The sequence below is a fragment of the Trichoderma reesei genome (assembly GCF_000167675.1).
Source record: "Trichoderma reesei QM6a unplaced genomic scaffold TRIREscaffold_4, whole genome shotgun sequence".
In the NCBI taxonomy this organism is placed as follows: Eukaryota; Fungi; Ascomycota; class Sordariomycetes; order Hypocreales; family Hypocreaceae; genus Trichoderma; species Trichoderma reesei.
The window spans coordinates 615,316-640,213 of NW_006711151.1; the positions used below are offsets into that span (position 1 = coordinate 615,316).

Consider the following 24,898-nt stretch of genomic DNA (forward strand, 5'->3'; position numbering starts at 1 on the left):
GAGAAGGCCGACGTCTCTTGTGCCGACTCGACATAATCATGGTTGCAGAGTGGCTGATGCAGGGTCTGCAGTGAGAGGGGGGGAAGTCTCGCCCATGTCCAGTTAGTGAGCGAGCTGTTGATCACGGTTGCCCCGGCAAAGATTCAGTTTGACTGGAGGCCAGGAGGCTGCGCAACCTTCGGATGTATCGAGTCTGCTCAACAGAAGACGAATGCGCTGTCTTTAGGCTTCGGCCAGGCGGGTGTTAGTCTCGCAAATCCTCAGCAAGGGTCCATGAGGCTGTCCGGAAAGGCTCCTCCTCTCCAGCGCCCTTGGGCTAGCTCCGGTTCGCTCTCTCGGGATATGACGGCCTGGTGACCCGATGCCCAAATTCCCAAGAGCGGTCCCAGCCAGGCGAATCAGGCTGAGCTTCTGCCTGCTGGCCAAGTGCGCCAGCTGTGATACAGTATGCAGCTCCTGTCGCATTGCATAGGCTGGTTTTCATAGGCAACAGGTTGGCCGAGAAGCGAATCGCAGCTGCAGCTCGGGGCGCGTGAAGATGTGGCGCCAGGAGAGAAGAGCAACGCGAAGCGAACGGACATGAATCGGCATCGCCTTTTCGCTGTGTCACCGAAATAGAAGCAAACAGACCTGGGAGAAAATCACTCGTAAGCTGGAATCACGGATGAATCAGTAATATCAGCCCAGACTCGCAGACAAACCGGCTTTATCTCGACAGTTGCGCGTTAAAGTGGCTACAGCAATGACGCATGACCAGCAGGGATGATGCTGCGTCGCTTTGCGGAGTCGCCCGAACTTGGCTGGGGCGACGGGGCTCCGAGGCCAGCGGAGGTACCGCTACTTGCCGACAGCTTCGAGGTCTCACTGGCAGTTGTCCGTGTCTCTCTACCTTACCGTACCTTATAGGTGTATCAGAGCACTGTAATGCCAGCGTCATCATCAACCACCAGAGCTTTACCTAGGTAGGTAGATAGGAGGCAACGGAGGACGGCAAGTAAGGAACCATCTCCTGCAAAGACGCAGTAGGACCGAGGCAAAGGCCGATGCAGGGCAGTCTCATTGATGATACACCAAATAGTCGCAAATTGAAGCCTTTTTCACACGATCTGGAGAGCAGAAGAAGCACTGCAACTCCAATAAAGTCGAAGTGCAGAGGTACTCGTCCCTTGCGAGGCCAAAGTACCGGTACACGCCCAGATGCTGCAGCTCGACTTGCAGCTTCTCACATGTCTGGCGGCGATCGTGGTCCTTGCCCTAAGCAAGTACCGGCTACCTAGTACTTGCCCCGATCAGCCTAGCGGAGACCACTTTTCAGGTAGCGTCGACATGGGACGATGAAGCTTGTGAGCCGGTCATGCCCACAAAGCGAACGCCACCGAACCACTCGCCTTGTTTCTTATTTTATTTCTCTGGCCTCACCTTTGTCTCATCCTGCTGCTTTTCTTCCTCTTCTTCTTCTTCCCTTTAAAAACCTGCGTCAGTTGTGCTTCTTGACTTTCTCACCTTCGTCTCACGCTGTCGTCTCTGCGCTTCCGACTCTCGTCTGCTCAGCGCTGCAGCTTTTCCAATATCTGCCTCCTGCTCCCCAACTCTCGACGCTCTATCTGATGGACGGTCTACTCTTCCACAATCCCATCAATCCATCATTCGACGCTCTCGCACACAACCTCGGCTCATCCAGACCAAAGCGCAAACCGACGTGACGCAGTCTGTGTTTTCAGCGAATCGAAGGGGAGAAACGAGACCGGCTACCCAGGGCTGCAAGACCAGGACGAGTGGCACGTCTGATTCCCAGCCATTTCCTTGCATTGGACTTCGGACGCCGGCGACTTCTGGTCAATCATCGACTATCTAGCTTGGAGGCTGCCTGGCCAACAGAAGCCACATCAGTAGTCGACCTCGCAAGAACCGATTATCTCTTTTCTTCCTTTATCCTTTCAAATCCACCTGCACAAAGCCCTTTGTCCAACAAGTGAGCATCTCAAAATGATGAACCACGCCCGAGTCAAAGCCCTCAAGGGCAACGGGAAGACAGTCTCCAAGAAGGCGATCAAGTCGGGTCGTGCGTCGGGCGCTAGCACGCCGCGAGGCTCTCCGCTGCCTTCGCTGTTGACGTCCCCGAGCCATTCCGCTGCACAGAGCCGCGTTACATCCGATGTTAGTGACGAAGATGTCGACTTCGAATTGGACGACATGGCATCCAGCGTCTACTCTGGCGGATCTGGCGAAGAAGTGAGCGACGAGCCCGACACCCATGTCTTTGACGTCAGCGCCTTTATCACGAGCATCAGAGACCGAAAACGCAACAACGGCGAGATGCGCGAACATTCTCTCAGCCTCTACATCAACAAGATTCGGCACCAATATACCGCCGAGACCCATCTTTGGCTCGATGATGCCGCGAGCGAGCTTGCAGAGCTTTTTCTTCATGACGCCAATCGTGCCGCCACGGCCAAGGAGCGACTGCTTAGTCTGCAGGCCTTTGTCCTCACAGTCGGAACGGTCGATACCCTCGAGATTTACGATGGCGCGCAAAGGATTCTCAAGCAGATCTTGATGGACGATGATGACGACGACTGCCGCGTCTACGCGATATACGCACTTTGTGTGACGGTGCTCTACGCCGGTGGCCTGGAAGAGGCTGCCCTGGAGGTGATGGAATATTTCGTCGAGATTGTGCGCACCGACGGAGAGCACATCGACGCACATGACAATGTCGTCATCGTCGCAGCCGCTCTGCAGGGGTGGTGTTTCGTTGCCAGTCATGTGGCCGACTTCTCCGACTATGCCGACGCGGCCATGGATGCGTTTGTGGACCAGCTCGATAGCGACGACGTTGAGATCCAATCCAACGCTGGCGGATGCATCGCCCTCATCTTTGAGGCGTCGCGTCACCATCTGGAAGAGACGGGCGAGCCTTTTCAGCTTCAGTACGATCCCCAGAGGCTGGCCGATCGCATGAGGGAACTGGCCAAGCTGAGCGCCAAGTCGGTCTCGAGAAAGCACCGCCGGAATCTGCGAGAGAGCCTGGTCAGCGTAGTGACCTCGCTCGAGAGGGGCGTCGGCCCATTTTACTCCACGGCTCAGTACATTCCCGAAAAGGGCGAGCATGTGCCGGCCTCGTTGCGTACTGACGAGGGACGGGCAGAGTATGGTTACCGGTGCAAGCTGAGGCTGGGCAATCAAGTTGCCAAGGTTGACAACTGGTCTCTCTACTTTAGAGTGAACTTTATGAGAATTATCTTCAAGGGCGGGCTTCAGCACCACATCTTTGTCAACCCGGTCGTTACGGAGTGCTTGGATGATGCAGAGTTTGTCCAGGACTACTCGCCACTTCAGAAACCACCCAAAGGCCGGAAGAAATGATGCGACATGTTTACTCTCTCGCTTCCACGCTATCGTCTTTTCTTCTTTTTTTGCTTTCTGAATATGGGTGCAAAGCGTTCGAGAATTAGAACTGGGAATGGATGGTGTCCTCGAATATCACACAATCAACGCTCTTTATTCCACTGTCTTTTCTGCAATGGGTGGGCATGGCGAGACGAAACAGACAAGCGCCTTGTTTTCTTTTTCTTTTTATTTGTACTCTTATACGATATAGGGACTTTATCAGGTAGTTTCAGATTGTACTCTAATAGACAGTACTAGGTTGCAAGCATTTTGTCTGCAGTATTACTTGGTCACGATGAAGCTTTTCAACGAAAGAGTAGAAGAATATGGTACTTGATTCAAGGAATTGGGCTTGCTGCCCTTTATTAACTTGTTGTTTACCGTAATTCATTATTCACGTCTTAATCTCATTACTGAAGCTTTTCTTCACCGTCAAAGCTCTCCCTTCATCATGCAGTTATAAATCGACAATGCCAAACCTGTGCAGCCCAAACGCCTTCTTATAACATCCATGTCTCGATCGCCTTCTGTATTCTCATAAAGCACCAATGCCGTAACCCACCACCAGGCTGTGGCCAGCAGACTGCTCCGTCGAGTCTGCCCTAGATGGAAGACTTTGACAACTCTCCAGCTCAACAAAACTTCCTATCAAGCAACACAGAAAAAAAATGGGGGTAATAACAGCCTTTCACGACTTAAAGAGAGCCGACGGAGAAATCAGAAAAACTTTGAAACAACTCTTCTTCAAAAGACAGCCTTGTCGCCAAACGGCCTCCACCAGAAGCGGACGGCGAGCAGCAATCCGGCGCCGGCCAGCGTGAGCGCCGCCGAGAAGGAGTAGACGGCGAGCCAGGCGGCGGTGGCGTCCTTGATGGCGCCGCTGGCGGGCCCTCCGGCGAGGGCGGCGAAGGAGGCAAAGGCCATCATGAGGCCGATGCGCAGGCCGATGCGGCCCATGTCGGGCGTGGTCTGGGCGACGCAGGCGGAGCCGAGGGGCACGAGGCCGCCGGAGAAGAGGCCGAAGAGGAGGGCGGAGGCGGTCATGCCGGCGGGGGAGGTCATGCTGCCCCAGGAGAAGGTGATTGTGGCGGTGAGGACGCCCATGATGAACAAGACGTTGAAGCTGGTGTTTGGATGGATGGACTTAGTCGGGACGATATTCTGAGAGGATAGGGTGAAGATGGGGAGAGGGAGAGGGAGAATACATAGAGAAAAGGGGGGGGAAGAAGAAGAAGAAGAAGAAGAAGGGGGGGAGAGGTTGACTTACCGGCCGAAGCGGTCGGCGATCCAACCACTGCCAACGCGGCCGACGACGGAGCCGGCGTATCCGATTGCCAGCAGGTTGTTGGCCTTTGTCGCGCCGAGGCCGTGCTCGATGGCGAAGAGCGGGATGTAGTAGAAGGGGACGAGCATGCCGCCGTAGATGAAGAAGAGCGAGAGGCAGAGCGCTCCGAAGCGGCGCTCGCAGACGGCCTCGAGAATGCCGGAGCCCTCTTTGCTCGTCTCGGCCGCGGTGGCTTCGAGCTTGTCCTTGTCCGCCTCCGGCTTGGTGGCGCTCGTGGTGACGCTGCCGCTCAGGTTGGCCTCGGTGTCCGTGACGACCATGACGATGGCGGTGGCGGGAGCTGTGAGTTTGCGCTCGCGGACGAGGAAGCACGAGATGAGCAGGACGGGGACGGAGATGAGGGCGATGATGCGGTGGACCCAGGGGCCCGGGACGGAGGCGAAGAGCTTGTTGATGATGATGGGCCAGAAGATGCCGCCGACGGAGGAGCCGGAGAGGGCGATGCCGAGGGCGAGGCCTCGTTTGTGGTTGAACCACTCTGAGATGGCTCCGGTAGCTGGGTAGAAGCTGCGCGATTCGAGGTGTTAGTTTATATTCGTGTTTGTTTGAGGTTCGCCCGTGATGGTGAGAAGAGAGAGAGAGAGAATGAGAGGAGAAGGTTGGGTTTACAGCAGCGCGCTCCCGATGCCGAGCAGGATTCCTTGAGCCAAGAGATACTGGTAGTACCGAGTAGCAAAGCTGGAGCAGATGAAGGAGAGCAGACAGACGGCGGTGCCGGAGAACATGAGTGCGCGGGAGCCGTGTTTGTCAAAGATGGGGCCGACAACGGCGCCTCCGAGGAAGAGGATGAAGAGCTGGAATTTGATTTGGTTAGCCATTGAGTGTTCCCTTGGGGATAGAACCGTGCTTGATTTTGAGGGAAAAGGGGGAGGGGGGGAGTGAGTGTGACTTACTTGAATGCTGCCGATCCAGGTGATGGTCGAGGTGGAAAGCCAAGGCCAGTCGCTTTCATAGCGAGCTTGGAACGTACCAAAAGAGTTGACAAGTCCTGTTGCAGCAGGTCCATGTCAGGATCAGCTGTGTCGTGAGTGCATATCAAGTTGAGGGGGGGGGGGAGAGAGACTCACCAAAAGCAATCGCGAAATCCAAGAATCCGCCCAAAACAACCAACCAAGCCCGAAGTCCGCCGTCCGGAATAGCCCCATCGCCAGCTCCATCCTCCTGGGCGACGATGGTCTGCTCGCTCGCGGCAATTGAAGTCACCGGCGAGTTGGGAACTCCCTGACTTCCAGAAGTGACGGGCGGGATGTCGATGATGGGAGGTTCCAGGGGACGAGGCTCCTGAGCAACGAGGCTCGATGGCTCGGGGTTGCTGAGCATTGTCATCTTTGATGGATCTTGGTGATCAACTTCTTCCTGATATTATAGGAACTGTTTGTTTCTTCTTTTTGAATGATGATCAAAAAAGGGCCAAAATGAGGGACGGACAGGCCTCGAGTCCAAGAAGCAGGGGGAGTTTTGAGATGAAAAGAAATCGATTGTCTGCTAGAAAGACAAAGAGAGAAGAAGAAAGGGACCAAGTTGAGAAAAAAAATTCAAAGGCTAGCACACGAAAATTTTTCCCTCAACAACATTCATTGGGGCCTCGAGCAAACGGGAAGATCAGATGAAATAAGGGGGGCGAGCCGTTTGGTTCAGCATGCAGGCTGGTGGGTGAGTGCAAGGGCGGGCGAGCGGCTGGCCAGCTGGCAGACTGCTCATGGAGGGCTGCTGGATGGAATGTCGGAGTCAGCGATAAGACGGAGTTGTTGCTGATGATGTGAATGGCTTCATGTATCGGAGGAGAGAGAAGGAGAAGAAGAAGGAGGAGGAGGAGGAGGAGGAGGCAAACAGGTAAGGCTGAGGTTGGGATGGATATATCATGTTTTCGATATAGAAAGGCACTCGAGGTTTGCCTCCTGGCGAGTTAGACGACAAACCCCCCTGATGTTGAACCACACCTCTGGTCCAGAACCGTATACTCGGGTCGAGATGCTACATGTCATTTTCCCTCTGCAAGTGAGGCTGGGACTTGGAAGGAATTGAGTTGATGAGCATACTATGAGGTAATGTGATGTGTTTCATGCTGTCTCGCAGAGCTCATTTCGGGGTTCAAACGCGCTTTGGAGCAGTCGAGGGTGTATACTAATACGAACCGAGCCACTGCTGGCGAGGCCAAATGACATAATTCGACAAAAGGGCACTCGTAACAATTGAGTCCAATGAGGAAATTGAGTGCTCAATCAGCTCGTTCTCGTGGCCCCTTGCAGAAGATCGAGACGCGTTGATTGCTTAATCTCGTGATCTCTGCTCAGGAATGGGGGTTTCGCGTGTTGGTGGCAGGACTGACATGTAGTCGTTGAAAGCCTCTATATCCCCGGCATCAGAATCCCGCGACTGATCCAGATATGGTAAATTGTTTCAGAGGGACTTGGCCTAGCTTCCTAACGTTTTCCCCCCCATCGTTGGTATACCCGGAGTTGGTTGTCCTTTTCAGGGGTGAGACGAACTGCATGTGAGCAAAAACATGACAGGTTGTACTGCGCCGGCTGATAAGCTCAGCCTGCCTCCTGTGAGAATACTGTATGCTTAGCCACGTCCTGGATCCCTTCTCAAGGGTTTGTCTCGTTCCAGTCCATGTTGCCACGCTCAATGACTCCAAGACGTTGATGTCTACTACTACATGGAAGCTCTCCCGTCTATCAGACCAAACTACCTACCACATCAGCATCACTGTAAGTCACCACAGCCCACGAGCCACCAGAGAAGTATCGTACACATCAATTCCTCTCACAAACCTCTCTGCAGAGGAGCCTCATCTGGATCATTGGTGACCTTCTCCATCGATCGATTTCACGAGTCGTTCATCTGCGACAGCCGACGATACCCTCTCGAGCCAATCATGTGGCCTCATCTCACAGCTTCATTTCCACTTCTGGACAAGCGCCAAAGCTCTGGAACTGCTGTCTGGGCTCCCTTGTCAGGGTTCGTCGACCATTCCTCTCAGCTGGCTTCGCTTAATGGGGTTTCTCTATTGCTGCCATACTAGCATCATATGATATTTCTCTTCATCAGCAATCAGTATCCAAGTTTCCAACATCAGAGGACAAAGGCAAAGCCTTGCTTGTCAAAACATGCATTCCCAAACACTCCTCAACTCACCCATTCCAGGCTTTCATCCTCATCCCTGTAATGGTGATGCGTCTCGCCCATAAGCTATGGCTCTTCTTTAGTAAACCAAGACTTTTCGACTAAAGCTCCCATCGTAGATCATGGCTGTTGGATAAGCAAAGAAAGAACATTCACCGCGCTGTGCCCTGGCCCATCTTCAGTAAGCCAACGACTACCCATCAAAGTCATTATACCAACATATGGGCTATAGCAAGCAAACAAGGAGAAAACTGCAGACGTCTATGGTAGCTTTTCCACGCCATCAAGCATTCCTGGCCCAGCTCACGGGGTCAAGAGACTCTGCCAAGGAACTCCCCAGTACCAGCTGGCCACCGCCATACCGCCAACACTCATGGTCACGGCCATCAGGAAGTTGACGTCGTTGTTGTCGAGCAGGTCCCAGCCATTCTCAACAATGCGAGAAGGCTGCTCATCCCCAAAGCTAGGTTTCCGGTGCTTGTTCTTGGGGTCAAACTTATCGGTCACCTCGGTAGACTCATCAACTGCTTCATGAGTGGCGTCTCCTTGTTGCAAGGAAGCTCTGACATCAGCCCGCTTCACCGAGCCGCCGGCTTCGCTAGACACCAGCACTCGGGAGCCGCCGTCGCCCTCAACAATCTTCCCCGTTCGCACATCCTTGACGGAACGCTGGAAGACGGCGCCGAGGAAGCTGTCCAAGACGCTGCCCAAAGCGCCCCAGATGACCAGAAACGTCATGAACAGGCGCCGGTTGTCTGCTGACCAAGGAACACCGCCTGCACGCTTCGCGGCAGTGGTCTCGTCACACATGGGCAAGAACAGCATAGAAGCCGTGACAATGGTGAGCGATCCCAGAAGCCCAGCTCCCAGGCCCAGCAGCGTCACCCCGCCATTTGTGCCGCGGGGCACCTTTCGGAGCGTCAGCGACGTGATAAGGCGGGGTTCGCTCTTGGACAGAATGCCCAGCTCCGAGCTGAACGTGTCTGCGGCAACCGCAGCGTAGTTGGCAATGATTCCGACAACAAAGAGGTCGCCTCCCCACGAGAAGCAGAGCGACCCGTTGGGCTCGGCAGCGCCTGGGGTCTGGAGGGCAGCAGCGCGAGCGTAGAGCTGGTTTGCGTGGAGAATCGACAACACAGATGCCACGAGCGAATTGGCAAAGACTGGAGAGCAGAGTCAGCCGGTTCGATCATGGCTAATGGAACATAGGAGACGCCTCAGCACTCATCGTACCTTGAACATGTGTTCGAGGGCCCTCGCCGCCCGAGGATCCCTTTGCGCTCACTGTGAGCGTGGCCTTGACATTCTCCTTGACCTGCTCCAACGTCAGCGCCTCTAGCACCAGCAATGGCTGCCGCACTCAGCACAACTCACATGCGTGACCCGCGTGCCCGCCAGAAAGAAGACAATTAGCAGGACAAAGGGCAGGTTCCACGGGTGGTAGGCATGCGCAATGGCCGTGGCGGTGGCAGCAACGATGCCTGCCGGGGTCAGCGACTTCTTCTTCCAGGCCCTCAGCACAAGGGCCGCAGTGGCCGGAATGGCAATGATGGGCTTCATGATGCGACGAGGCGGCGATGCTTCGGGCTCACGAGCGACGCTGTGGGTGTTCTGAGTGCGATCAGTTGGTGAGCTGTCCAGAAGGAAGAGAGGCTGATGTAGGTAATTGTTGGGTGCTTACCTACCTACATGTAGGAAGGTTCGCTTATCTCACCTGTAGCCGGCAATACCTATTTGCCGGATACGTAATCGCCTACCATCAGCGCTGTATTTACGGCGTGTTACAGCGCAATCAAGAAGTTTGTCCCAGTTAGCAGCTGCTGTACCTCGATGCATGCGGTCATGGAACACCTTCCACCTTCCAGTTACCTTAAGGTACCTTGAGTACCTTGAGGTAGGTACACACCTGAGGACTTGCCCTCAAGGTTCCCATTCTGCAACAATCAACTTCCAACTTCTCTTCTCTCCTCTTCTTTTCATCATCGTTTGTCTTTTCTGCCCAGAGTCACGAAACTGGGGCATCAACACCAACCCATCCGAGACGTCGAGGACAAACCACCGAATCCGTAACAACTGGCGAGCGAGGCTTACAGAAACACAGAGCCAAAGCATCTGCCTTCCAACCCATCGTGGCGTGCTACAAGCCATCGAATTGGTGGTTCTATCACTCCCATTGCAATTTTTGGACTGACTCCCAATCAGAGCCAGGTCTTAAGTTGTGACACGGTCCAAGAATCAAACCGTTGGACTGCTGAAGAATCATCAGGCCTGTGAGTCGCACCGCTTGCAGATCCTTGGGCTCTCAAGGCCCTTCGAGGATCGGTGCCAATGCTACGCCGCCATCGTATTCCAGACTGCAAACACCCTTTACGCCCCTGATTCCATGGAAAGTCAGGGTCTTGAAGTCCACGGTTGTTGTTCGGTTTGATCGGTCGAGGATAATCGCCTCAACGTCTTATCAAACGTCCTGGGATATCAAGAGCATCCGTGCTTGTTCTGAGTCCGAAACGCAAAACAGCCGAGCAGATATGGATAGATTTCAAAGCTCTAAAATACTTGTCTTATGACCAACAATCTAGGGCAATGGTTTTCGATTGCCTGTTCCGCATATGCCTCTTCACTGTACCTGAAGCCAGACGCATGCTGGTCGCCGAAGCTTCGACGAACATGACGCCCCGAGAGATCGGCTACCTGCTGGGTGAACGACATGCTTAGTCTGAGAGTTCAAGTTCACCTTTGCACCACACGTCAGCCAGACCACGTATTCCAAAGGGTTGCACAGTTTCACAGTCAATGGCCGTCTGGCTATACGGAACATTTTATGTGAGACAAGCGTTGAAGCCTAAAATAACCACTCGTGCATTTGCCCCAGAGATCACAGCACTAACAACGCATAGTCTTCAGATACCGCCACTTGAGCAGTATAGCTTGGGTACAAAGGCAGCATTAGACATCAGATGCAGTCTGCCTCGTACAAGTCGAGGCAGCACATAGGATCGTCTTCGGCTTGACCATGGTCTTCGTTGCCATCGTCAGGGGCAAGCTGTCGAATACCACCAAAAGACAGACAGCAGAAACAAGAGATATGGGGCAAATCAATCCCAAACTGCGGACCAGAAAGCCAAATACATGCTCAGGATCAACCTCAATACGGTCTTTGAGATCTCTCTCCCTCTTTCTTAACACATCAGTAGAGCGCGGGCCGACCCGTGACAAACATCGCTCAGGGCGTTCGAGTTTGCTGCCGATCCTCTCAGCCGACTGGCTGCATGCAACCTCAGACTATCAAAGAGGCACTGGCCAGGTGACAGGAAAGGGGCGTGTGCTTTTGCTGTGTCCTCTTGCACTGACCTTTCTCTGAGTGGCTAGAAGTTTGGAGTGCAAACCCCCTGTTTGCCCTTTGGCGTCCCTTTAGTCTGCCATCGACCAAGGCTCTACGAGAAACCCCTGAAGGCGTTGTGCAAAAGGGCAAAGCCGACCACCACGACAGAACGGCTGATATCATGGGCAGCTCTCTCTGTCCGGGCATATCAGCCGGTATCATGGCATGGCCTCTGTCTTCATCAGCCCCGGATCACGCACCACTGCTCCCTCCCTGCAAGCTTCCGGGATCCCTCGTCGTCTCTCAGCTTTCCCGCATGGCGATAGACTATCCAACCAGCTCAGAGCTGACGGTCTGCAGAGATCATGCTGTATGTCGGTTTCACGTCGATCAGCGTACTCACACCGAACTTTTCGCAGCCAATTATCAGCCCCTTTCACGGAATACATAGAGCGCCTAGAAGAAGGGCGTACGCGCAACACAGGTAGAGTTCATTGTGCGCAAAAGGCATCCTTCTTATCCCAGCCGTCGTATGCAACAGCGGTTTGTTCGCGGCACCTTCTCTAATCGGTTAACATGAGCCCTTAGTCGCTCTCGGCGGTTGATGACGAGCTGCAGGACGAAGGCATCGTCGTCAGGCGGCGAATTTCCTCCCAGTTGTCCGGGTTTGCAGGGTGTTCAAGAAGCTTCAAACTACCTTACTGTTCCTGCATGCTAGCCATATTTCACCGCATCTTTCTCTCTGTCAGAGAGGCAACGGACAACTGAAATCCTACGAAACACCTGGCGCTTGTCGGTGTTTCCTCGCCGCTACCTGTGGGATCCTCCAAGTCTACAATTACCATTCCATCATCTACAGCTATTTTCTCCCCATTTCCCAGCTCTTGTCCGAAACCACACTATGACGCTTCGCAGGCCTGAGGGCTATATCGAGCCCTTGGCTGGATCTGCTAGCAGTCCGTCTATATCAGGACGCACACTCATTGCCTGTCAAACCTGCGCGAGTGCAAAGACTGGCTGCGATAAGAAGGTCCCTTGTACGAGATGCTTGGAGAAGAACATACAATGCACCGCCCGATATGCTCGCCGGGCATCAAAAGCTGCAATTAGGGCAGCACAGGCGGCATCGTCGTCGACAAAGAACCAGACGACCGGCTTCGGCTTCGGTTCTCAGCATCGACAGAAGAATTCGTTCTCTTTTGAAGTAGGAAGTTACCCTGAGGCTGATTCCCGGGAGCCTCTCCAACAGCTGCGTTCGAGTGCGGATCATCCCGACGATACCCTCTGGGATATTCTCGACCCCCTTTCGCAGTGTACCGGCTACGCAGATCACTTGAACACTATTCAACACAAACGAGGAGAGTCGCCTATAGCTATTGGGCTCTCCGAATACACAACGTCTGTTGACTTTATCAACAATGATCCGTCGACTAGAGTGCCGAGGAGCCATGAATTCTATCCACACGATCTGATTAATGGCTCCCATAGATCGCACCTTGTCTCCGAAATACCCGACTTACCAGGGCTGAAGGATTTATGCAATCTAGTACAGACGCCGGATGCCCGCGAACACACGTCCGGATTTCTGGGCGGATGTCGCAACAATGATATTGCTCTCGGCAGCGTCCCCAGCGAACCGTGTTCATGGGAAAGGCCAAGTCTCTGCGACGCAAGGACGTGGATAAGAAGGCTTGGATCCAAGGGGCTGTTCGACAGTGCTACTGAGGATATCGGTGGGACTGAATCCATGCGTTTGCATCAACAATCAAGAGCAAAGGACCAATCCTTAACTCTAAATATGTATGAGGTCTCCTTTTTCCCCTGTTCATCTTCTGCTTCCGTGTTGTCAGCCATACTAACAATGCGAGCAGACTGGCGTACGATTGGATCCAGATCGACCAAGAGCTCAGTCTCTTCTACGATGCTGAACAGACCCTTTCTACTTGCGACCTAGGGCGGCCCCTGCCCGACTCAAACATTCCCTGGAATACAAGAGATATCATTCAACATAGTTTCTTGTATCTTTCTGATGGCCTACCCGCGGATATCAAGGCACCCGAAGCTTTCGAGTACGACTTCCGCCCGACCTTGAATCAACTCTTCATAAACTTGCTGCACGATACGTCATCGGGCAGAGTGCCACCGAGGCATCTTCGCCTCCTTCTCCATCCACTGCAAGCTCTGGTTCATCAATCGCAGAGACTCCTTTCTTTCGCAGATCCCAATTCTTCGTCAGTGCTGTCCCAAGTGGCAAATACTACTCTCCTGGAAACTCAAAGGCTGCTCCGTGCGTGGTACAGACTTGCAATGGAGGCCCAAGAGGAAACCGCATATATGCCCGATGCGGATACCACGCTGGGCATGAGTCTGTATCACTTGATATGTCTCAACCTGGTATCCAGCTTCGTCGACATTGAGCGGCTGGCCGAGCGAAAGAGTATCGGTGTCGGCGTCGGCTTTTGGCAGCAGTCTCTCCAGCATGAACGAAGCATCTACAGCCGACAACAGGCCATTTTCCACTGCGGCCAAGCGCTGCGATACCTACGGGCGGTCAGTATAGGCTCACTCCCCTGGTGGTGGCCAACAGCCGTGCACCGAGCGATCATGACGCTCTGGGCCGCTTCAATACTTGGAACCGGGCCAAGTCAGAACGAAGAAGTGCCACCGATTTACTCGCCGAAAGAGTTCTGGCCACGGGATCCCATGGATGTCGCGTCGGAGACGAACTTTTCGGTTGCTACTGAGCCCACCATCATTGCAATCGACAATGTAGCACCTGAAGATTCAGCTTTTGGCGATGCAAACTGGAGCGAGAGACACTTGCTTGTGCTCAGTAGTCGGGATGAAGGGGTGGTGGTTTTGACGGATGGGGCGGGTATCCTGCAATATGGCATTTCGCTCATTCATGCGTTTCCGAGTTCAGTTGATGGGGAGGCAATGGTTACGAGGCTCAAGGAGTTGGGACAGGCTTGGAAGCCAAGCAACAGTGAGCAGATGTACTATCAGGGTTGATTGTTCGTTGTCTCGGCGGCGGTGGGAAAGGGAAATCAACGCTTCACTCTAGTCTTCAAGCGGCAAACACGACATTTGTTAACAGTTCAGACAATTTATATACAACATTAAGCCAAGCCGCTCATAACATCAAGTCATATCAGTTCATAACAATATCGCAAACCCCAACAGAAATGCGCCCAGCATAGTCTGAACAGCATCATCCAAACTCCAAAATCAACATCATTCATCATGCCATCTCCATCTCCCCCCTCCCCTTCCCCTTACTCAACATTTCCACACATCAAACTCTGCAGCTCAAACGGACTCAGCGTGCTCCTCCTCCTCGACGACACCTTGGCAGCCCTCCTATCCCTCTTTCGCTTCTCGGGATTCTCAGCTTCCGCCTGCGCAGCCTCCCTCTTCACCACGGGGCTCGCTCTGCGAACAGGCAGAGTACCCCTGGCCGCTGTTTGCCTCGCAGGTTCCGCCGCAGAGCCTCCCGCAGGTCGTTGCCCGCCCGCAGGGCTGCTTCGAAGAGCTCTCAGTTTCGCGCGGTTGCGGGCGGCAGCGGCTTGCTTCTCCGCGGCAGCGAGCTTGACGGCTATCGCAGTCTTGGACGGCGAGGCGTCCTGCGGCCTGGCCGGTCGAGCCTGCGCCAGACGGACGGGCACGCGGCGGGGATTCGCGCGCATGGAAGGGGTGGCGGCAGCAGCAGCAGCAGCAGCAGCAGCACTCATGCCGGGTCCGCTTCTCGAAGTAGCGTGTTCTTCGGACCGGCTGTTCTCTCCCTTGTCATTCGACAGCAGGACTTCATCCAGAGATGTCGTCGATCCAACACGGATCCGTTCATCAGCGCTGGCCGCTTTTGAGGGAACGGGACGCGGCCTTTGGGCAGCATCGGGAGGTCTAGCGGCAACTCGACTGGCAGGCTGTCTGGCGGTTTCGGTGCTGGACGTTCCGGCCGATGCTTGCGCGCCTCTTGCTGTAATGGCAGCAGCGCCGATAGGCTTTTGTCGTAGTCTGCTTTCCTGAGAACCGCGATTTCCAGCCGAGTAAGAGTTTTGAAGAGGACCTTGTAGTTGAGAGGGATCAGTGTGCGCTCCTGGCTCTACCGATCGTCGAGAATCCTCGGCCTCTTCCATCCCTGTCATGTGTTGATTCTGTTCCCTGGCGTCAATTTCATCGGCTTCTAGGTCCTCATCCTCGTCGTCTGAATAGCCAGTAGCCTCCTCATCGCTGTAGCCGTACATGTCTTGCTCGGGTTCCGCTACTTTCGCTTTCGCATCATGAGTCAGTACGTGGAATGATCTAACAAGAGGGAAAGGCAATGACATACCTTGACGATCCTCCATTTCGTCTTCACTCTCCTCCGGAACGGCCGACAGATCGTGTCCACGAGCAGCAGCTCTCGTCTCCTCCACGTCAGGGACACGAACCGGACTCAAGTGTAAGCCCATGCGGATGTCATCCTGGCCAACCGGCCTGCCGTTCTTGGCCATCCTCTTCCGCCAGCCGTCCATCAGATGAACGGCATCCTCCCAGCGGCTCTCCATCTTGACAAAGCCCTTCCTGAGACGGTCAATCTCCTCCTCTCGCACCATGACCTCTTCGATTGGCACAAACGACGGATTGGTCAAGATGGTCCGCATGTGGTCCATGACAGCACCCAGCTCCGAGGCAATCTCCTCCCAGCCCTGCGGCTTGACCACCTCGGGATTCTGTGTCTCTTCGCCGGCCCATCCGCTCATCTCCCGCAAGTGGTCTTTGGCCTGCTGCATGACCCTCAAGAGCGCTTCGTTCTCCTCGCTCAGGTTCTGCGCCAGATTCGCCAGGAAAGCATTCGACTCGCTGCGCAGGGAATAGTCATTGTCCTCGAGATTCCCTCCTCGGCCGGGCGACCTCCGCTCCTCGTTGCCCACGTCTCCCGTCACAGTGATCGAGAGGACTCCCGAGCTGGACCTCGTTCCCCTCGCGCGCCCTGCCTCGCCGACCTGCTTCTTGAGGGTTTCAATCTGGCGGTCACGCCTCCGAATCTCCGTCGCGCACGAGGCCCTCAGCTGAGCCACCAGCCCCTTTGTGCGTGCCAGCTCGTCCTTGAGGCCCTTGATGGCCGACTCGGCCGACTTGAGCTGCGTCTTGAGCGACGCCTCGGACGTCGCGGCAATGTCGCTGCGGCGCTGGGCATCGGCACACTTCTCCGTCAGGCGGACAATGTCGCTCGTGTGCTTGAGGTTCTCCGCTCGAAGGGTGCGGACCGCCGTCGAGAGGGAGTCGCGCTGTTCTGCGTCGCGCTGCAAAAATCATAAACAACGGGAGTCGTTAGCCAGATGGGAAGCTAATGAGAGGAGCTGCTGCTGCTGCTGCTGTTGCTGCAAAGCCTTACGTCTCGTCGAATAAGCAAGTCGTTTAGGATGCTTATGATGCGGCTTGCGCTGTCCGCAGTGCCAAAGGATCCTCGTGGCCCGTAGTCGGCAAAGTCAATCTCGTGTCCATCGCGGACAAGGCCTCTCGACAGCAGCTGGTTGTTGATGTACAGCGAGGCGGTCCGGAGGTTTTCCGCGTCAATCATGGCGAGCCTGAGTGCAGAGTGCAGCAGCTCAGAGGCGCTCAAGCAGTGTGTTACTGAAAGAAAGGACGTTATGCAATCGATTTTATTCTTGACTATTTGGCGTCATTTACTCTTTGTTTGAAGCTGCAAATCTCGCTGCTGGTGGATTGGAGCCGGATTTACTAGCTGTTTGGTCCCATGCGACCAGGAGTTGTTTCGGTTGCCATGCGGAGGAAAGTAAACAATGCGCAGCCGTGCATGACTAAGCGTTGCATTAAGCATCATCCACTGCTTTACTTGATGTAGGTAGTAAGGTACCTTATCTTGTTTGAGTCTTTACCAAAGCGCGAGAGGTTAACAGACTTCATTGTTTCGAACGAATGGTTGAATATAATGAAATGCCAGTCTTCGGTTGACAATATCCAACTTGTTCTTTGCTTCTATGTACACTGGGGGTATCACTATCCACCTTTGCTCTCGCGGTACGATCTCTCATGACTTCCCCCCCCCATTACTACCCAAATATTTACATATAAGTGAGCCTGATCGCAGTCTTCAGGGCAAAGCAGTCAAAGTCGGTGCATTGTCCCATCGAGCCGCGGCCTGCCAGTAGGTGGCGTCGTGGGAATATGTTTGCGCCGCGAAGGCATCGTTTCGAGATGAGCTGTCCGAGAGTCTCGTTGACTCGAATATAGGTCTGTGTCTTCCTGTACATGGCATTAGTTTCGGATTTGCCATCATGAGTGATCCAGCACAAGTGCCAATAGACTGTTCATCCGAATTTTCAGAGTGTTTGAGAAGATTATTGTAGCGCGGTGTTTGTCGACATCAACCGGAACAGAACCCAGGCGAGCCCAAGTTGCATCCCAGCTTCTCGATGGCCCCGCGTGCGTCATCACGGTCGGATTTGCCAAACTGAAAGAAACTCAACGAAAATCTCGACTTACTTCACTTGTACCAAGCTCGCCCATCTCATGTCTCAGGCTTGAATTTGCCCCTCTTTTCCCGCATGGCGCTGACCTTCTTCTTGTCCTCCTCGAAGCGCTTCAGCAGCTGCGCCTGCTCCTGCTTCCGTCGTTCTCGCAGCTGGAACCGGTAAAAGTCCGTCATCTCCGACTTCTTCTTGGCCGCCTTCTCAATCATCTTCCGCCTGGCCTCCTCGGCCTCGTACTGGTTCGCAGGAGCGGCCTTTCCGCCACGAGTGACAGTGACGAAGCCGTCCTCATCAGGCTCGTTGCGCAGCCGCTTGCTAAGCTCCGCAGCCTCCTTCTCCTTCCTGTTGAACACATTGAAGAATGCGTGAGTCGCCTTTTGCACCTCGGCCTTGTCGGCGCGGCTCAGGCGCAGATGGGAGGATATCCAAGGTGCACCCAGTGGCGGGACGTCGCCCACCAGATGTTCGCCCCATATGGGATACTTCATGGTCTTTTTTAGCTTGGCAATCGCCTTGAGGACGAGCTGCACGCTCTTCTCGTCGGCGAGCAGGACAATCGCCGTGCTGCTGCTTCGGTGCAGCTGGCGCGTCCAGATCTCGGGTAGCCGCGCAGCTTCCTCCTCGGCCTTTTCCTCATCCTCCACGTCAGACCTCTTTCGCTTGCGCGCAAACCCAGCAGCCTTGATTGCTCTGGCAGGGTCGATGGCAAGCGCAGCCTTTTCGTCGCGCTCGAATGTGATTGACTCGAATCGTCCAGCGCCCACGAGAGAGGTGAAGACGGCCCGGAAATGGGGCTCTGTGCTGTCTGCGGGAATGTTCTTCAGGAACAGGCTGCGCGAATCGTTGGGCGTCGGGATCTTGGGAGCGTTCCTTCGTACTCGCACTTCGTGGACAGCCGTGTGTTTGAAGGACTGCACGGGCGGCATCTGGATGGGGAGGATGGCGAATTGATCGCCGGCTGGGTCGTTTGCCATGCTGAGAAGAAGTATGTAGCACCCTCGTAGGGTGTGCGAGCTCAAGGGAGGGAAATCGGTGTCATGTGGTGCGAAAGACTGCAAGCAGGATGAAGTTTTGCGGAAGCTCGACGACTTGTCGAAGTTGAGAAAAATTGGCTCCACTTTGGTATCGATACGGACGGATTGTGTCAAGTCAGCAAGCATTCGCTCTTATTGATTGATAACAACAGAGGATTTAACGAGAACATGTTACGGCGATTCAGCAACTCAAGAGCAGCAGAATTTGATACTCGTATTCACGACTTCATTGTGATAGAATCTGCTTCGACGAGATGAAGAACAGGATATTGATTCCAGCAAAAAAGAAGTGCAAAACATCAAAAAATGACGAGAGTGGGACTCGAACCCACGCGGATTGCTCCACCAGGAATTGCTGTTAAGGTAGCCTTAACCTGACGCCATAACCAACTCGGCCATCTCGCCGTTCGATGAGAAGCATATGCCTAAAGACTGATATGAGGCTCCCTGCTTGTCGGCTTCCCATTGCTTCAACGTGCATCCCTCCCTCCGACCTGTATCACGACTTGGATATTTGCCATTTTACATGCTCATATTCGATCATATTGATACTCATCAATGACTTCAATGCTATGTAGTCACCGAAAGAGTATCACGTATATATATATATATATATATATATATATATATATATATATATATATATAGCAGACGGTCTTCCCCATGTGGACTCATGTGGAAATCTGAGCTCTACACTTCAATCGCAATCCGTCCAACACCGCGACTAACACACGTCAAGATGGCCGAATCTTTCTCATCAGGCATCAGTGCCGACCCCCGATGAATCACCTTTCCGCTCTTGAGGGTAACCTTGCAAGTCCCGCAATTGCCCACCTCGCAACTCGAAGGGACGTCCCCAAACTCTCGCTGAAGAACCTCCAGAAGACTCTCATCCTCGCCCACCTTGACAACTTTGTTGTTCCTGTTGACGACTTGTGCTTCAAAAGGGTCGCCGGTGGTGTCGGCGGAAAAGGCTTCAAAATGGATTTCTTGAGGGGCAATGCCGGCCTTTGCGGCGGCGGCTTTGGCTGCTTCCATCATACGGTTCGGACCGCATACATACAGGAAGCTATTCCACGGGGTTGTGGTCATGACGTTGTCAATATCCATCCTTTGGCCCTTCGACTTGTCGTAGATGATGACTCTGTCTCCATACGACTCCAGCTGTTCTCGATAAGGAATCTCGTCCGCGGACCGCACGGCATAGTGCAGTTGAAAGCTCCAGTTGATGGAGTCGTACGTCTTCATGAGTTCCAGGAATGCTGTAATGCCAATTCCGCCGGCAATAAAGACGTGATGGCTTGCAGCGTTTGCCGGGCCATGGACATCGCTCACCACGCCGCCCACCTCAATGCTGTCGCCCACCTTGACAGCCTCGTGGATGTACCGCGAGCCGCCTCTGCTATTGTCATCAAGGGCGATGCAAAACTCGAGCCTTCTGGCAGACTCGCCGTCTCCCTGACTAGACACTACAGAGTACTTCCTCACAAGTCCATTGGCGAGCCGGAGCTTTGCGTGAGAGGCCCAAGGGAAGCCATCGAATTGAGGCTTGACGGGAGCCTCAATCACGAGTGAAAGCGCCCGTGGCGTCTGCATCTTTCGGCTGACAACTTTGTAGGTCTCCCAGGCCTCCTCTTTCTTCTGCTGCTTCCGCCTTTGCGCCTTGGCCACGCGACTCTTGAATTGGCCACGAGCTTCGTCGCCCAGAGCCTCTATGGCGGCTAGCTTCTCATTCATCTCCTCATTGTCGGTTTGCCGATGCAAATACTCCTGAATACGCTCAATTGTCCACTCCGGCCACTTTCTCTCGACCAGCTTCAGTTCATCGCCAGGGCTGACATGGCCTTCCTTCAGAACCCGGTAGTACCAGCCAGTGCGACTGCTCTTGTAAGTCTCAGGGGCAAAGTTCTTGAGCGAGAAGCGATGGTTGAGTTTGAAGCACGGCTGCCTGGGGAGGGACACCTGAAGGACCACTTCGGGGCCGACAGATATCACGTCCCCAATGCAGACATTGCGCTCGTTCATGTGCGCGGTGACAAAGTTTTCTCCAAAGCCCCCTGGGACGAATCTGTCGACGCGTTCGGGGTAGGACTCTTGCCAGGATGGATAATGCGAGGAGCAGTCTAACACGATGAGCTCACATTAGTCGGGACTTCACCAGAGAGGTTATTTCTTGGTCAATACTTACATCCGAGAATGGCCTTGTCCAGGCCGCCGTGAAAGGTGAGATCGTGCTCATCCCCTTCGAGCCCCAGCTTGTCGACCTTCATTGAGTCAGTGCGAAGCTGCTTGTCGATGCCAGACATGACAGTCAAGCCCGGCATTCGCTTCATTCCCGAAGTGCGGATTTCAAGAAGGCGGTCGGCCTCAAAGGGCGCTGCAAGAGCCTCCAAGTACGAGCCTGTCATTCTGACTCACAGACAATGTCAAAAATGCGTGAAAGAATGTGTTAAGGAGGAGGAGGAGGAGTGACATTCAAAGGTGTAAGTGGGAAATCCTGCCAAAGAAATGTGATCTTACACACGGAATTGCCGTGTACAGTGTAGGCACTGTAACGCATTCGCTGGCTCTTGACAGAAAAGGGCAAGTTGTGGCGACACTGCAAGGACGCTTGCAAGAACCCTTCTTTTTTTTTCGCATACATTCATCGGAGATGTTGATTTCATCTTTCCATCTTTTACACAAAGTATGTATCTCATCGCAATGGCTGCTGATGGCCAACTGGTACAAAGTGTCGTTCTAACTTTCCCTCCTCGGTCACTGCTTGAATAATCCCCTTAGCGCACTGTGCTTGATCTTTGTGGTAGACCCCCGAGCTGCTCATCCTTCATGCAACTCAGCGTCCGGCGTTGTACATTTCGAGACGAGAATGCGTGCGAACGCGCACGCGGTGCGTAGGTATTTTCCTTCTTTGTCCAGTTGGAGCTCTCGAGTTGTCAACATCAACAGACAGTTGCCAGCAGCTCATGGCGCATTAGGTAATCCTAGTACTACCCTGCTACTCGAAACACTCACGAGACGGTCACTGAAAGCTGACAACGGGATTCTGTTCCGTTGACTTTCGCTGGACATTCTGTGCAGGCGGCGGCGAGATTTCTGCAGTCCAAGGCTTCGTTACCTTAGAATACAATCTAAGTGCGGCGTTGCGGTGGATAATAGACATTCGAATTGTCCAAAGGTGTATAGTGTGTGATTTTGGAATTTTTGGTCATTGATTGAACCTCGACGGTTCTATGGTCTAACGGTTATGACTCCGGATTTTGATTCCGGCAGCGAGGGTTCGACTCCCTCTAGAACCTTTTTTTATGTCCCTCTTCGTCTTTGGAGCGTTTCTTTTGTTTTTTGTTTCTTTCAGCTGTTGGCTGGGTGAGCTAAGAGCTGGGCTTATGCCGGGCTAATCCACCTTGCCTTTGTAATAATATCTACTACTATGTATGTCCAAGGCTCGTCATTCTTCGTCGTCATCTCGAGGCTCGTCGCTCTGTGTAAGTAGGTACTTGCCAACTCTTGTCTCCAGTTAAGGTACATGTAAGGTAGTCATTGCTTCTGGTGACTCAAACGACGTCCAAACAAGAGTCAGCAATTCAACGAGATTACTCACATAATCCCCGTCAACTTCCAAAGAAGGTAATGTTCTAATAAGTCATTAACAGCAACTGCCGGTTTTCGGCCCCGAGATGCACTTTGCGGGTCGGCATGTCGACTCCGGTGCGATGATACCCCGCGCGAATTTCCCCGGATCTTGCTTTATATATTAAAGTACATATCTAGATAGTCTCATACTCAGATCCTCATACTCAGATCCTCATATGACTTGTCTCATATAATAAAGCCTTGTCACTCCTAACTACATACATCTTCAACAGCACCAACAGCAGAACCATCACATAAATCAGAAAACACACCCACAAAAATGCGCCTCCCCTACGTCCCCGACCCTCCCCCAACATCCACCCCCCAAGACGCCGCCATCGTCCAGCGCATCCGCGACCGGCGCTCCCCGCGCCCGCTGCAAGCCCTCGACCTGACCCTGCTGCACTCGCCCCCCGTGGCCGACGGCTGGAACTCGTTCCTCGGCGCCATCCGCACCAGGACGTCCCTCGCCGACGACGTGCGCGAGCTCGCCATCTCGCGCGTCGCCGTCTGCAACAAGGCCTGGTACGAATGGGCCCATCACGCGCCGCTCGCGGTCCAGGGCGGCGTGAGCGAGGAGGCGATGGAGGTTGTCAGGAGGGATGACTTGGGGGCCAGCGGTAGCGGTGGTGGTGGTGGTGGTGGTGGTGGTGGTGGTGGTAGGCCCGAGGGACTGTTGAGCGAGAGGCAGTGGGCGGTGTTGGTGTATGCGGATGAGATGACGAGGAATGTGCAGGTCAAGGACGAGACGTTTGCGGCGTTGAAGGGGTTCTTTAGTGATCAGGAGGTTGTGGAGATTACGGCGACGGTGAGTTACCTTGAGATATATATCTACCTATATCTTGCTGTGAGAGGATCTTGTTCTGATGTGTAGCATGATAGGTTGCTGCTTATAACTGTGTGAGCAGGTTCCTGGTTGCTCTGGATGGTAAGTTCGACTTCATCGACGCTTTCAATTCTTGTGTCTACGGATCTGGTCTAATGCTGCGTGCAGTTGGTGAAAAGAATGGCACTGGCCCGGATGCTGCTCATTGATGTGGGCATTCTTTCCTGCAAGCTGAATACCCGTTTGTTGATACGAGAGGGCAAAGATAAAACGAAAGTGAAAGACAAGGGCAGAGGACTAGGCATGAAGGCGAGTTGCGATGAATGATAATTCCATGGAACCAACGAGAAGAGCATTCATTAGCCATGATAAAGTGTCAATAGTTGGTGAACAGCAGGATTGTGCAAGCCAGGTTGACAGAGCGAAATGAAGATTGGCTAGAATTATCCCAAATGAATATGAAGTACTATGAATTAAGAAGGGGCGTGAAGGTCCGTCTTAAACCAAGAAATCTCGTCCATATCCCATGGTCCATATCCGCATGCATATGAAATCACTATATTGTTTCACATAACATCCCATCGTTTCCTACCTCATGCGTCGTAAGTCAAGCTTGTTGACAAACATTTGTTCTCACTTATCAAGCAGCCTCTCTTTAGAAATGTTGTTGCTGGTGGCTATGCCATGCATCGTAAGATAGTCATGGCCATGGCATCGTAAACCTCTATAGTCTGCATACCGCTGAGTTGGTGGAAATGTAAGAAACGTGGAGGTGTCATATCAAGGTCATTGAATACTTCCGCTCATCAGCGGATCAAGAAGGAAATCCAAGCTGATAGGGGATCCATCAAGACAGAGGCACCGCGGTCCAGTAAAGCATGAAGACCACGCCGAGGCAAGGTCTTCCGCTCTCAGGGGGACGGAGTCTCCATGAGCTTCTCGATGGAGGCATGCCGTTCTCGCATCCGTGGAGAAGCCTGCAACTCCTGAACGACGCCAGCCCAGCCACTGCGCTGGGGTGTCTCAACGTGCTCGTTGTGGCCGATGGCCTGCGTGGTGAGTCTCCGCGCAGGCGTCTGCCGAGGGAACTCGTCAAACGACTTCTTGGCCGACGGCTTGGTGGGAGTCGTGTAAGCGGTCTTGTCCGGCTGCTGTCTGGGCATTGGCGGCGGCGGCGGAGGAGGCGGCGGAGGAGGTTGCTTCTCCGCGACGGTGGTTATGATGCCGAGATAGACCATCACGAAGCGCATGCGCAAGGCGTCCAGGCGCTTCATCCTCTCCTCCAGCTGCGCCCGCTTCGACGCCCACATGAGCCTCGAGCTGGTCCGCAGCGTCGTCGAGCCCTCCTCGAGCACCAGGCGGCCCAGCTCATCGCGCATATCATCGCCAACCCTCCGGATCTCCCTCAGCATACGGTTGAGCCGAATCTTGTCCTCGAGTCGCTGCACCCTGGAGACGTCCCGATCGTAACACTCGCTCTCCTCGAGGGAGAATTCGAGGGCGTGGATGAGGCTGGCCACCTCTTGCGGCGCAACCTTGTACGCCGTCCAGTACGAGTTGGCCGTTTGCGCAATCATAACGATGGACATGCCGGTGGCGGTGGTAGCCAGGAGATGCGCCCACTGGAGCCAGCTGGAGTCGGCCATTATGCTGCAGCGGAGGGCAACGAAGCACAGGTCGTGATGTCGTCCTGGAGGGGCAGAGACATGGTCCGCAAGAAAAGGCAGGCTGCTTCGCTGGCTG

At 53.9% G+C, this 24,898-nt stretch overlaps 8 protein-coding genes across 8 annotated transcripts; 2 read left to right on the plus strand and 6 right to left on the minus strand.

Moving 5' to 3' along the window:
- Positions 1-1,989: 1,989 nt before the first annotated feature.
- TRIREDRAFT_57936 (uncharacterized protein) lies at positions 1,990-3,366 on the plus strand (the record flags this gene model as incomplete). Its single annotated transcript, XM_006963135.1, has 1 exon — positions 1,990-3,366. The coding sequence occupies one exon, from the start codon at positions 1,990-1,992 to the stop codon at positions 3,364-3,366; it is 1,377 nt and encodes a 458-aa protein (XP_006963197.1).
- Positions 3,367-4,134: 768 nt separating this feature from the next.
- TRIREDRAFT_104816 (uncharacterized protein) lies at positions 4,135-6,061 on the minus strand (the record flags this gene model as incomplete). Its single annotated transcript, XM_006963317.1, has 6 exons — positions 4,135-4,513; positions 4,658-5,242; positions 5,345-5,563; positions 5,629-5,635; positions 5,706-5,723; positions 5,803-6,061. 6 exons carry the CDS (start codon positions 6,059-6,061, stop codon positions 4,135-4,137), a joined length of 1,467 nt encoding a protein of 488 aa, XP_006963379.1.
- Positions 6,062-8,167: 2,106 nt separating this feature from the next.
- On the minus strand, positions 8,168-9,456 carry TRIREDRAFT_21745 (uncharacterized protein; the record flags this gene model as incomplete). Its single annotated transcript, XM_006963005.1, has 3 exons — positions 9,239-9,456; positions 9,098-9,179; positions 8,168-9,027 (listed from the first exon to the last, which is right to left on the minus strand). The coding sequence occupies exons 1-3, from the start codon at positions 9,422-9,424 to the stop codon at positions 8,168-8,170; spliced, it is 1,128 nt and encodes a 375-aa protein (XP_006963067.1). The 5' UTR covers positions 9,425-9,456.
- A 6,166-nt stretch (positions 9,457-15,622) lies between these two features.
- Positions 15,623-16,749, minus strand: TRIREDRAFT_57728 (uncharacterized protein; the record flags this gene model as incomplete). Its single annotated transcript, XM_006963318.1, has 2 exons — positions 15,623-16,471; positions 16,564-16,749. Coding segments are annotated over 2 exons (1,035 nt in total), but the record flags the coding sequence as incomplete, so codon positions are not given.
- Positions 16,750-17,700: 951 nt separating this feature from the next.
- TRIREDRAFT_58063 (uncharacterized protein) lies at positions 17,701-18,636 on the minus strand (the record flags this gene model as incomplete). Its single annotated transcript, XM_006963319.1, has 1 exon — positions 17,701-18,636. One exon carries the CDS (start codon positions 18,634-18,636, stop codon positions 17,701-17,703), a length of 936 nt encoding a protein of 311 aa, XP_006963381.1.
- A 750-nt stretch (positions 18,637-19,386) lies between these two features.
- On the minus strand, positions 19,387-21,104 carry TRIREDRAFT_104820 (uncharacterized protein; the record flags this gene model as incomplete). Its single annotated transcript, XM_006963320.1, has 2 exons — positions 19,387-20,819; positions 20,885-21,104. 2 exons carry the CDS (start codon positions 21,102-21,104, stop codon positions 19,387-19,389), a joined length of 1,653 nt encoding a protein of 550 aa, XP_006963382.1.
- A 1,441-nt stretch (positions 21,105-22,545) lies between these two features.
- On the plus strand, positions 22,546-23,364 carry TRIREDRAFT_21746 (uncharacterized protein; the record flags this gene model as incomplete). The annotated part of the gene is made up of 4 exons (XM_006963006.1): positions 22,546-22,921; positions 23,000-23,137; positions 23,212-23,257; positions 23,324-23,364. The coding sequence occupies exons 1-4, from the start codon at positions 22,610-22,612 to the stop codon at positions 23,362-23,364; spliced, it is 537 nt and encodes a 178-aa protein (XP_006963068.1). The 5' UTR covers positions 22,546-22,609.
- A 702-nt stretch (positions 23,365-24,066) lies between these two features.
- On the minus strand, positions 24,067-24,801 carry TRIREDRAFT_21747 (uncharacterized protein; the record flags this gene model as incomplete). Its single annotated transcript, XM_006963007.1, has 1 exon — positions 24,067-24,801. One exon carries the CDS (start codon positions 24,799-24,801, stop codon positions 24,067-24,069), a length of 735 nt encoding a protein of 244 aa, XP_006963069.1.
- Between the last annotated feature and the right edge of the window lie 97 nt (positions 24,802-24,898).